Source organism: Diceros bicornis, chromosome 32, assembly GCF_020826845.1.
Source record: "Diceros bicornis minor isolate mBicDic1 chromosome 32, mDicBic1.mat.cur, whole genome shotgun sequence".
Classification (NCBI taxonomy): domain Eukaryota; kingdom Metazoa; phylum Chordata; class Mammalia; order Perissodactyla; family Rhinocerotidae; genus Diceros; species Diceros bicornis.
Window position 1 is genome coordinate 38077821 of NC_080771.1, and position 12229 is coordinate 38090049.

The following is a 12229-nucleotide window of genomic DNA, read 5'->3' on the forward strand; positions in this document are numbered from 1 at the left end:
GGGCTGTACACCATGCAGGGTCCAGTCAGAAGAGATGAGGCTCTTGGTAGAGGTCAGTGTCAGACATGGCCTGCTGCCTGCTCAGGAGGGCAGTGATCACTTCCGGGTCACAGTCTCCACCAGTGGCCAGCAGCTGGAAGAAGATAGCTGTGCTCACCTCGGTGCTGCCCCACAGACCCCAAACACCAAGGGCACAAAGAGAGGGAAGCTGGTAACCATAGCCCGATTGGTAAGTAGCCATGGCAGCCACAATGCCAAGTGTCGGGCACTGTAAGTTCCCATTTTACCTAAGGTGTAGGAACTTCAGCATCCTCACATTTAAATAGTGACAGACTTAAAACCGAATGCTCACGTGAGCATCTGGGTATTACCTCTGCTATGTTTGAGAAGCTCTTTTTCGGGCACTGAGGTATTGATTGCAGCAGAAAAAGACGAGCTTTTGTTAACAGGCCTACAGGGTCACCCTAGAGAGAAGACAGGCAGAGCCATGGTCAGGGTGCCCAACTTGCTCACTGTGCCAGGAAGGGCTTTCACAGGTCTCAGGCCCCAGACAGCTTGCCGCTTGGGTTTGTGGGATGTGCCATCTGCCTGGAGAAGGGCCCCTGCACCTGCCTGGCCCTGGAGCTCCTGGATCCCGCTGGCTGGAATTGAGACTGCACTCGTATCGCCATCCACAAAGAGGCAGATCAGCTTCAGGTACATGTCGACAGCAACGTGCAGGAAGGCGTCTTCCCTGAGGAGGGCATCTTTGTCAAAGTAGGAGAGAAGGCTGAAGGTAAAGACATAAGATGTCAGATGACTCCAAGACCTTACAGGGATAAGTGGCAGCCAGCACAGAGAACAGCTGTTCATCTGAGGAACAAAGTTACAGGCAGGCTTTGGAGGGAGACCCCTAGTGGTGCCAAGATACAAGGTTGGGGCAGGGGATGCTGACCCTCCTCAGACCACACAAGGCCCCAGGGGCGCGGGCTCCTTCTCTGAGAGAGAAGGCTGTGGCACTGACCAGAACAGCAGGTGCAGTTACCTGTAGAAGGCGAATGGCAAGAGCCTGATGTACTGATCTGGGGCCAGGCGGAGGAGGATGTGCCCTAGGCTGGCATCTGTAACACCATGGGGGTGCTGAGTCAGCTTGGGGGGCCTCCTCCCCAGCATCGGTATCTTTAGGGACGTCAGATTCCTCTGGGAGGCCTGTGCCTGGCTGTGGAAGGGTGACGTCCTCATGCTGGAGAGCAGAGCCTGGCGGCCAGACAGGCAGATTCCCCACAGGACAGCCCAGCAGCACCCTGGGATCCTCAGAACTCCACTAAATCCTTTTGTTGTTTAAATGAGTTTATACTACATTTGTCCTGACCAAAATGGGGTTTATATACTCAGCAAGAAGATAAACTTGCAAAAACGAGTTTGTAAAGTGAGCCCGAAGGAGGGCTCATTCTTAACCATTTGAAGGTTGCTTCTGAAGAGAAGGACTACAGAGTTGGATCCTAGTCTGACCCTGCCAGGTCACCTGTGCTCCCAGCAGATGGCCATCCCTCCATTAGCTATCAAGTCTCAGTGGATTTCTTACCTGTCTCTCTCAACTGAAAGAGCACCAGCCAGGATATTTTCCTTTTCTCCAAAAACCCCAGAATCTTGCCACAAATGTCCAAAGCCTTCAGGGAGTTGACGGCCTGTGACCCACAGAAGAGGGAGAAAGACTCAGAGATGGCAGGTGTCTGCAGAGCTGGTGTTTAGAACTGTATACACGTGGGGAAGAGGGATGACCTCGGTATAGAAGGGAGCCTTTCCTTTTTCTTGCTCTAAGTCTTAAGTGCTCATAACCTATAGAAGATGTCACCCTGGGAACTCTGGATGGAGGAGGCTCAGGTAGGAGGAGGTGGCCAGGGACCCTCAGCTCCCAAGGTCTGAAATAAGACATCAAGAGAAAGGCCCATAGCCTAGGGGTTCTCCCTTCAGTGAACACAGTTACTCTCCTGAGAAACCCTTTGAAATGAAGGTTCCAGGGCCCTCCCCTCTCCCTCCTGAGAGACCCTGATTCAGGAGGTCTGGGGGGAACTAGAGACCCGTGGTTTCAAGCACTTGTGGGGGCTGTGCAGGCTGCTCGCTGTCCTGCCCACAGTGGGAAACGCCACCTTAGCTGATGAGGTCTGACATACATGTGGGGTCAGATGTGATGACAGCAGGCCGATCAAGGAAAAGAAAAACAGGAAAACCAGCAGCTGCAAATAAGAAGAGGCACACTTACACAACGTCAAATTACGTCTGCCTCTGTCCCTGAAGTAACTCTAGAGAAGGAATGCACAAGTTCCTCTTTATAGGTCTAGAGTATAAATCTTTAAGTGGCTCTTCTCAGAAAGAAAATGGTCCAGTTACTTTTTTGTGTGTGTGTGTGAGGAAGATCGGCCCTGAGCTAACATCTGCCAGTCCTCATTTTTGCTGAGGAAGACTGGCCCTGGGCTAACATCCATGCCCATCTTCTTCTACTTTATATGGGACGCCACCACAGCATGGCTTGACAAGTGGTGCGTCGGTGTGCACCCCGGATCTGAACCAGCGAACCCTGGGCCACCACAGCACAGCGTGCGCACTTAACCACTTGTGCCACTGGGCTGGCCCCTCCAATTACTTTTAAAGAGAATTTAATTGAAAATAAATTATTACTGATTGGGTTGTTTTATACTTGCCTCTGAACACAGCTTGGAACAGTGACAGCAGTGAGCAATCAGGCTCTTGCTGAGGGCCTCCTTGGGATGTGAGCTGCAGGTACCCCTCACCTGTGCCCAGCCTCGCTCCCCAGCTTCCCGTCCAGAAGTGTTTGTAAAATCCCTGGCGATAACCCCACAGGCTCCATCCTGACTCAGGGCAAGAACCCACCTCTCCCGACCCCCTGGTGCACAGCCAGGCTGGGTGGGGTCTCAGACACTGTCCCCTTGGCACACTCAGGCCTGGAGGCTTTGAAGCCACCAAAATCCCTTCCAACAAAAAGAACCTGAAAACAAAAAACTTAGAAGAATCTTCCTATAGGTTTTTTACTTTCAATTATAATTACCAAAAAACCTTGGCTCAGCAGTTGCTCTGTTGTCAGGCAGGCATGTATGTCCTGAGCTGACAGGTGGACATTACAGAGCAAAAGGTTTAGCTGGGGAGACTGGAGGGAGTGCCGTAGGGCTGGTTCTCCTCTTCCTCAGGAAGACGAGGTGCCCCTCCTCACAGAGGACACAGAAGGGCGCACCTCATCTCTGGCTGAGGGGCTCTGTGCTGCCAAGCCTTGGGGGGTGTGGTGAGCACTGAGTACAGAGTCCAGACTGGTCCCACAGCTCCTGGTGGGGACGTTTCAAGGTGCCAGCCTGGAATTCAGAGCAGCCTTCTCTCCACCCTCTTTTCCTTGCACCTGCCCTGTTTCTCAGCGTGTGCCTAACTGGGGGTGCACATGAATCAAGGCTATGGAAACAGGAACACAAAAGGTTCCGTTGGACAGCGGACAGCTACCCTGGGTTGTGGTGAGGATAAAAGGAAGCTAAATAAAAGCACCTGAAAAATGAAATGTAAGGTATTCCTTTTACCAGTCAACTTGAGAGTCAAAGTCTTATTAAACCTATAAACCCAGTAAGTTTTACTTCCAAATCAAGTTACAAGAACTCCAAACTTCCTGTCTGTCCCTGGAAAAGCACACTTCATTAGGTGAACCATGAGAAATACTATTGATCAGAAACCTGATTAAAAATGAGCTTACTAGAAAAGAAAAAAATAAGTGAAAATTTTATTTCTTGCCTCCTCTTGTTGGCAGTCCAGCTTCTCTAGCTCTCTCTCAACGCTTTCTTTCCCGACTTGTTGAATCGCAAAGTGCAGCGCTGCAGCAGAGACCCACACTGGGTCAGGTGCAGGGGACGCTGTGTTGGGAGAGAGGAAGCTGGGAGATAGAGAGGCAAGTGTCAACACAGAAACCTCACAACCACGTCACCTAAGGACTTAAAGTCCTTGTTCCTGTAACTGTCTCAACACCGGCCCCGTCCAGCTTTAGGTCAAGCAGTGAGAAGCTGCAGAGTCAGCAGAAACGAATTCTGTGTCCCTCATAGCCCTGGCTCTGCATGGAGACCTGTGGCAGAGGGCAGAGGCCCAAGCCTGTATCACAGCCTGGTCCTTGGTTTAGGGTCTGGTTTCCAGTTCTGTTAGCATGCCTCTGTGCTGTGGACAGGGCACCTGGTCCTGGCTGCCTGAGCTTTCAATCCTTTCAAAGGTTGTGGGACACTGAGACCTGTGGCATGGAGTCCACCACTCGGCCCCTCAGGGGTCTGCACCTGGCCCTTCCGCTTACTCAGTCCTCAGGCCCTGCTCTGACCGAAGTGCGATGTTCAAAAAGGTTTTCCACCAAGTTAAAAAGGGCTAAAAATTAGTAAGGGAATAGAATGCCATGATTCAGAAACTTGAAGCAATCTGCTCTGTCAGCAGAACTAGGGTTGGTGGGCGAGACTCGCTTTCCCTGTTTTCTGAGATTTCGAGCACCCCTGACCCTGCAGGGGAACATGGGCACATCAGGGATAAAAAAGCTCCAGTCACAGAGTCAGACGTGAGGAGGCTGGATGGGGACCAGCAGTTCCTTCTGGAGGCCTCTAAGAACTCAACACTCCCCAAATCCAGCAGGATGCCAGAGACCGTCAGCTCAGCAGGTCAGGAGGGCGGTTAACCTAGATCACTGGCCAGTCCCAGGGCTGCATCCCTAACACATCCCTGTGGTATTGACCCGGCCACTCTCAGGGCCACTGCAGATATAGGAGGAGGAGATAGGCAGATGGACAGGAAAGCTAAGCAGGGACCTGCTGAAATCAGTCTTTCCACAGTAGTCTTGAGCTTCTCACTCAGAAAGCTGTCAGCTTGGTTCTGTTTGTTCCCACTCAACGTGGGTCTTGCAGAGCCTGCCCATAAGGCCCCTCTCAAGCACCCCAAGATGTCCATGGACATAATCCAGAGCAGATCCTAAAGTACATCCATGCTTCCTCCCCCGTGTCGTGCTGCCAACACTTACCTCCTGGCAAACTGCTGGGCCTCTCGAAGCCTCTGCAGCTCTCGGGGCAGTGGGCCCTGGAGGCATTTCTTCCAACGACAGTGAAGCTCAGGCTCCAGGCGTGGCCACCACAACTCACAGAAGAAAAAGATAGCAGTAAAGAGACAGGGGCAGCTGTATCTGGACACATCTCCAGTCCCCATAGTCAAAACGATTTGGAAACCTCGAGTGACCACTGAAGATCTAGGTGAGAGATGTCCACTCCACCAGCAGACACCCCTCTAAGCCCAGCTCACGTCCATCTAATGCTTTGTAACTTGAAGCACAGTACCTCATGTCCCTTATTTAAGGCTCAAAGCAACTGCATGAGGCATTCTCATCCTCATCTGCAGAGGATACGGAATCTGGAGAGGGGAGGGCCCTGCCTAAGGAGGCCCCCTATTTGTGGAGTCAGCCACACTCTGCCCCAGACCTGGGCCCAGTCCTTGGACATCCCTGCTGAGAGCTGGTGTTTTATTATTTTTTTTAATTTTTATTATTTTTTTCCCCCAAAGCCCCAGTAGATAGTTGTATGTCATAGTTGCACATCCTTCTAGTTGCCGTATGTGGGATGCGGCCTCAGCATGGCCGGAGAAGCAGTGCGTCGGTGCGCACCCGGGATCCGAACCCCGGGCCGCCAGCAGCAGAGTGCATGCACTTAACCACTAAGCCACGGGGCCGGCCCGAGAGCTGGTGTTTTAAACACAGAATAGCTCCCTGAAGGTTAATTCCATCCCACTGAGCTAGACCAGGTGAAATGCCAAAGCCGCTCAGGGAGCTTGGCAGGGAACGTGCTGCTTTGAGGGAAATGAGCTCTAGTCCCAGTGCAGTGAGTGTCAGGATGCCATTGAGTGAAACTGAGAAGGGAGCAAATAAGCTGTGTGTTGTCAGGACTCTAAGAAAGCCCGCAAAGGCACCGCAAGGAACCCCACACCCTTGATCCTAGAACGTCAGGTCACAGGAAGGCCAGGCTGGCAGGGGGCTGAGGCGGCCTGTCTGTTCTCAAGTCCTGAGACAGCAACCAAGACAACAGATGGAATGAACACCAGATTATACCCACGGGAGAGCGCAGCAGTTACTGTTCAACTCCAGCCAACACAGAATGAGTGAGTGAGTGAAGGAACACCCAGACATGTAGACGAGAAGAGCCTGTTCCTTCCCAGCTCTCTTACAGGTTTCTGTGCCACCTGAGACAGGTGTAGGGAGAGGGCAGGCAGGAGAACCTATGTTCTGACGTGTTCTATTTACCCTCTGTTTCTCCTAATGCATTTTGTCTTAAACTATAATAACTAGGATGAAGTTGTGGACAGAAATCGAGGACACACTGCCGAGAAGCCCTAGGCAGCTGAGGAGCTCAGTGCAGGTCCACGAACACCCCCAAAATGGCAGCTGGGCCTACCAGAGCAGAGGTCAGAATTATGGGGCACTCGGTCTGGCACGTGGTCAGGGTCAGGTTGGCTGTCAGGGAGGGGTCTCTGCTTCGTGAACAGGCATTGAGGAGCCCCTGCAGAAGAGAACATGCCAGAAGCTCAGCAGTCTGCAAGTGAACCCAGGCCCTGAAAGACACCGTGACTTCAAAGCACCGCCAGACACAAGGATCCAGCCCGGGCAGTCTGAGCAGGTGACAAGGGGGTGCAGAGGGAAAGGGAATTACCCTGAAGAAGTGGACGGTGATGTCGTGGGTCAGGGCACCTCCATGGGAGCAGAAGTTTCTCTGCAAAACAGTACATGCCAGTGAGAAAGGTGCCAGTGGGGAGGAGGCACAGGGACAGAGCCTGGTCTGCAGCCCCACTGTCCCTGCCTGGGGCTGTGTGCTGAGCACCTGTGCGTGTGCCCAGAAGGTTTAAGGTTTAGCTGTGGAAGAAAGCAGGCCACAGCATCACCACTGACCGTGGAGGGCCGGCCTTGGGCGGCTTCACGTCCACTCACACACTGTGCTGGAACCTTCTAGCTCACTGCCTCTCCACATGGCTCCTCTGTGCAACCAGATCCCCCAGCCTCCTGGGCGCCCAGGGGAGGCAGGGCAGCACTCACTGCTGCTCCTGCTGCTGGGGTGGCATTGCTCTTTCCTACCACTTCTCTGCTTTCCCTGTCCTCTGCCTATGAGGAGCTGTCCTGCACATTCCACAGGCTATTCCGAGAGCTTTAAGGAAAACAGCCTCTGGTAAGAATTTAAAGAAAATCTGAGCTCATTTCCTCTGCTCTCAGAGTCACCTTTTAAAGCTCTACACGACTGAATGGGACCTCCGTTCAACCTCCAGTCAGACATATTTGTGCATTTCTAAAAACCAGAAAAACACCTTTAGGAGTAGAAGCCGTTCTCATGAAGTGTGCAGGGAGCACGCTTGTTCAAGGTCACCTCATTGACCTTGACTGGATGCAGGTCCAGGGATGTCATCTCTCGTCTGTCTTGGTAAGATCGTGGAGCACCTGACGCTGAGTGACGTGTAAAATGACATAGGGCTGCCTGCTAGTGACGGTGATCATGGCACCGCCAGGCTTTTGGACACCCGACACATGCCAGAATTGGAAAGAAATGAATGCAGGTGCTTGGCAAGCAGAAGGGTCTGCAACATTCCATGGATCCAAATTATTACAACTTGAGGAAAGTTCTGTGAAGGAACTTAAGCTTAGGAGGAAGGTCTCTGCATCCCGCTGGTCCATGTCCAGCTGTGGTGAAGCACTACACTCACAGCTGCTCCTGCTCTCTCACACAACTCCTCTTTCTCAGTAATCCCATATGGTCAGGACACGGACTGAGGCAGTTAGCCCCAAGTGACCATAGATGCACTCATGAACTTTTAAGAACCAAGCCTCAGTGCCCAGATCACCCCCTTATCCCTGTGTCGCGTGGTCACTTGCACTGTACCTACCAGCTCAGAGTTGACCAAGTGGAAGAACTCGTCACAGTCAGGGGTGGCTGGCTGTTCTCCCTGGGGGCTGCCGACGAGCACTGACGGAGGCAGGCTGAGGAGGATCCTTAGAAAGAAGGGAGTATAGCAACTGTGAAGGCACGGCTGAACTTCACTCCTTCTCGAGAGCTCACAGACTCTCTGAGCTGCAACGACCCTCCCTACTTGTTCTCAGAACCAGAGTCTGGTCTGCAGCCCCAGTGTCCCCACCTGGGGCTGTGTGCTGAGCATGTGTGCCCTGCTGGGCCCACTGCAGACACTCAAAATGTGTTACCAAGGGCCGGCCCAGTGGCGCAGCAGTTAAGCGCGTGCGCTCTGCTTCAGTGGCCTGGGGTTTGCAGGTTCTGATCCCGGTACGCACCGACGCACTGCTTGTCAGGCCATGCTGTGGCAGCGCCCCATATAAAGTGGAGGAAGATGGGCGCGGATGTTAGCCCAGGGCCAGTCTTCCTCAGCAACAAGAGGAGGATTGGCATCGGATGTTAGCTCAGGGCTGATCTTCCTCACACACACACAAAAAAATGTGTTACCAAAAACCAATTTTTAAGTTGCATAATAAGCAAGTAAAGGGGGCACCATAGTCTAATGAAGCAGTTCCCTAATATTGGAAAATTCCATCATTTCACACTTTTCATTATAAATGCGGCTGCAGGGAATGTCTCTGAGCACTCACAGTTTCCTTATTTTAACATGAGTTCTTTAAGGCTATATCTTTCACCAGAGGGATTCCTGAGTCTCAGCATGACGGCTTTAATCCAAAGTGCTTTTTATACCTCCAGGCCCTACCCTCCATGCAACCCCCAAGGAAAAGATACCATGACAGGCTGGGCAGCAGGGGGGACAGAAACGAGTGACTAATGGAAAAGAAAACTCAATGTAAAGACAGACTCTGAGATGTGGTGCTAAGTTACCGTTTGCACATAAGCAGCTCCCGCTGTCTCCGAAGGTGGGTGGCCACGTCCCACCCACTTGCCAGAGCACGGAGCCGTCTGCGGAAAACCCCGAAAAGGAAGTGCCCCCGAGAGGAAGAGTGGCCGTAGGGCGCCACTGGGCCCTGCTCCAGGTCAACAGCCATCTCCTGGAAAAAAGCAAGGCCAATACGTTCACATACATTTATCTCTGGTTCCCGGTGGTTCTCTGTCCCCTAATGTGAAGGCAGAAACTCCTTGGGGTTTACTGTGTCAGCCCCTATCGGGACCCTGAAGTGGGCTTGGGAGAGAGGTCTCCACAGGGGCTAGGAAGAGTGAGTGGGACAAGCCTTCTTACTTGGAAATCACCGAAAAAGTGCAGAAATTTGCCAAAATAAAATAAGAATAGTAGAAAGAACACCTTTACCCAGATTCACTTATGGCTAACATTTTGCCACGTTTATCATTTGCTCTTTACCTATACATACGGCTGTGTGCAGACGCACAATTTGGGCATGAATTACATAAATAAGGCACATGCGCAGCAGGCACTCGATAAATGCCCGTTGACTGAAAGTGTACACACACGTGTGCACACTACCTACTTGCACACATTCAGATGCAGAGACAGAACAAGCTGAGTGCCCACGTCTCGTCATCACCCTGTCCATTTGTGACCCCAAACCCCATGACTCACGCTGTGTCTGCCCTCCCTGGTCACTCTTCCTTCCACAACCAGTTATGAGGGACGTGGAGGACAAAAGGTCAAGATGAGGGGTTGGGGGATTCGAGTCTTTTTTGTGGGATGTTTTACTCATTTCTAAGTAAATTTTCCCAGCGCTCCAGACTGCACCCTCCATGGTTTCTCTTTCACTCCCACATTTTCCAAATTCAGGCACTTTATGGTGGCAGCAAAAACACCATCGGGAAGCATGAAATCCACACAAAGACTCCTATAAAACAGAACTGCATATACACGTCCAAAGGTACAGATTCCCAGTGTACACAGTGGATGTGGAGGCAGGAAGGGGCCTTGTCTGCACTCTGACCCAAGAGCTCACTCCCAGGGTCTGGAGGAGAGCAGGCATGTTAACTACAGAATGTAGTTTTCATTTCAAATGAGAACACCACTTCTGCACCTCCTAAGTGCTCCCGCCTTGATAAAAAGCACCCGACAGCCTGTGGAGGTGCCACGTGACCTGTAAAATAGGAGTCTCCTGGCCTCCAAACTCCACAAACTCTTGATTCTCTGACAAGTGGAGGGTTATGTATGTAATTTCTCAGATCTTGACATCCAAATGGAGCAGCCAAGAGTTAAAAAAGCAGAAAAGAGTGGAGTAGTAACCCTTTTACTACCAAAGTCGGTATTTTTTTCTTTTTTGAGGAAGACTGGCCTTGAGCTAACATCTGTTGCCAATCTTCCTCTTTTTTTCTTTTTTCTCCCTAAAGCCCCAGTACATAGTTGTATATTCTAGTTGTAGGTCCTTCTAGTTCTTCTATGTGGGACACCACCCCAGCATGACTTGGATGAGCAGTGAGTAGGTCCGCACCCGGGACGTGAACCTGTGAACCCTGGGCCACCAAAGTGGAACGTGCGAACTTAACCACTATGCCACCGGGCCAGGCCCGGTATTTCCTTAATTCCCTCTATTTTCAAATTTTAAATGTCCCAAAGCCTAGAGATGGTTTCAACATCACAGCTTTTGTTTCTGTATTTCTGTGACCTTCTCTGATGAAATGAATTCACAGAGCACAGTCATTCTGGGTCTGGGCCATTGTGTGTGTTATGGTTTTCATTATGCTTGGTTGCTGTAGGACCCATGAAGGATATTCATAATAAGCATCTTAATAGCAGATGGCTTATGTGCAGTGAACATGCTGAGTTTTGCATCTTCTAACTCACCTGCAATCTGGAAAAAATATCTCGATTTCCTGTGCAGCCACCAAGAACCAAATCAGAACTCTCTGAGTGGTCATAACTCCTTGAACTGAAATAAAAACACAATAAAACCCTCCTAAGTATCTCCTAACTATGCTGGAGTTCCTGCTTCTCCTCCTGCCTCCAGAATGGTGTTGGTCCCAGAGCCAGAGGCCTGTGGAGACCACGTGACACTCACAGTAATCAACAACAACAGAACCTTCTACAACAAAATACTAGCAACCCAAATCCAGGAACACATAAAAACAATTATGTATCATGACCAAGTGGGATTTATCCCAAGAATGCAAGGTTGGTTCAATATCCAAAAATCAGTTAATGTAATACACATATTGATAGAATAAAAAAGTACATAACCACCACAATAGACGCAGATAAAACATGAGACAAAATTCAACACCCTTTCATGATAAAAACACTCAACAAACTTGGAGCAGAAGGGAACTTCCTCAACCTGATAAAGGGCATCTATGGAAAACCCACAGCAAATATCATACTTAATGATGAAAGACTGAAAAGTTTCCTCCTAAGATCATGAACAAGACAAAGATGTCCTGTCTTACCACTTCCATTCAATACTGCACTGGAAGTTTTAGCCAGGACAATTCAGCCAGAAAAATAAATAAAAGGCACCCAGATCGGAAAGAAAAAAGTTAAACCGTTTCTATTCACAGATGACACAATCTTATACATACAAAATCCTAAAGAAGCCACAATAAAAAACTATTAGAGCAAGTAAACAAGTTCAGCAAAGTTGCAGGATATGAAATCAATACAAAAAAATCAGTTTTATTTCTACACACTAACAATGAATAATGAGAAATGAAATTAAGACAATAATTCCAGGGGCTGGCCCCGTGGCTTAGTGGTTGAGTGCGCGCGCTCCGCTGCTGGCGGCCCGGGTTCGGATCCCGGGCGTGCACCCACGCACTGCTTCTCCGGCCATGCTGAGGCCGTGTCCCACATACAGCAACTAGAAGGATGTGCAACTATGACATACAACTATCTACTGGGGCTTTGGGGCGGGGGGGGGAAGAGTCCTAGGGAAAACCAAACGACAAGAGGAGTGGCCCCAACTTCGGTTTGCCTAGCATGTGTTGTTCCCGGCCACTGCATGCTGGTGGGAAGAACTCCAATGCTGTTGACTGTACTGAAATGTAACACGAGTCTATAAGCTTTGTGCCAACTGGACTACATGTTTACAGATCCTTGTGGAGAAGACAGAGGCACTAGGAAAAACAAAGCCGTCTGTCCTATGTTGTGTCTTCAGTAACCATTTGCCTGGACACTGTTTCTTAGAGTGTAACAACTGGATTGATTTTCTATGATTGAAGTAATATGATGTATCACCTAAAACGTGGAAAATGGGACTTCTCACGACCTCATCACTGTGACACAGCAATCATGAGAATGAAGAGACATAACAGACACC

At 50.3% G+C, this 12229-nt stretch overlaps 1 protein-coding gene across 13 annotated transcripts in view; it reads right to left on the reverse strand.

Annotated features, from left to right (window-relative positions):
* Window positions 1-3: 3 nt before the first annotated feature.
* The window catches only part of FANCA (FA complementation group A), a 62013-nt gene continuing 49787 nt past the window's right edge, over window positions 4-12229 (reverse strand). For 2 of the 13 annotated variants that reach the window (XM_058528494.1, XM_058528501.1), the window contains 13 exons: window positions 10762-10846; window positions 8862-9028; window positions 7912-8017; window positions 6693-6752; window positions 6438-6542; window positions 5021-5133; window positions 3769-3907; window positions 2130-2216; window positions 1565-1667; window positions 1025-1100; window positions 589-769; window positions 372-464; window positions 4-133 (listed from right to left, as the gene is read on the reverse strand). In XM_058528494.1, coding sequence (XP_058384477.1) covers window positions 26-133; window positions 372-464; window positions 589-769; window positions 1025-1100; window positions 1565-1667; window positions 2130-2216; window positions 3769-3907; window positions 5021-5133; window positions 6438-6542; window positions 6693-6752; window positions 7912-8017; window positions 8862-9028; window positions 10762-10846 — 1423 coding nt within the window. In that variant the 3' untranslated portion in view covers window positions 4-25. The other 11 variants (XM_058528498.1, XM_058528495.1, XM_058528496.1 and 8 more) reach the window with 11 other exon arrangements.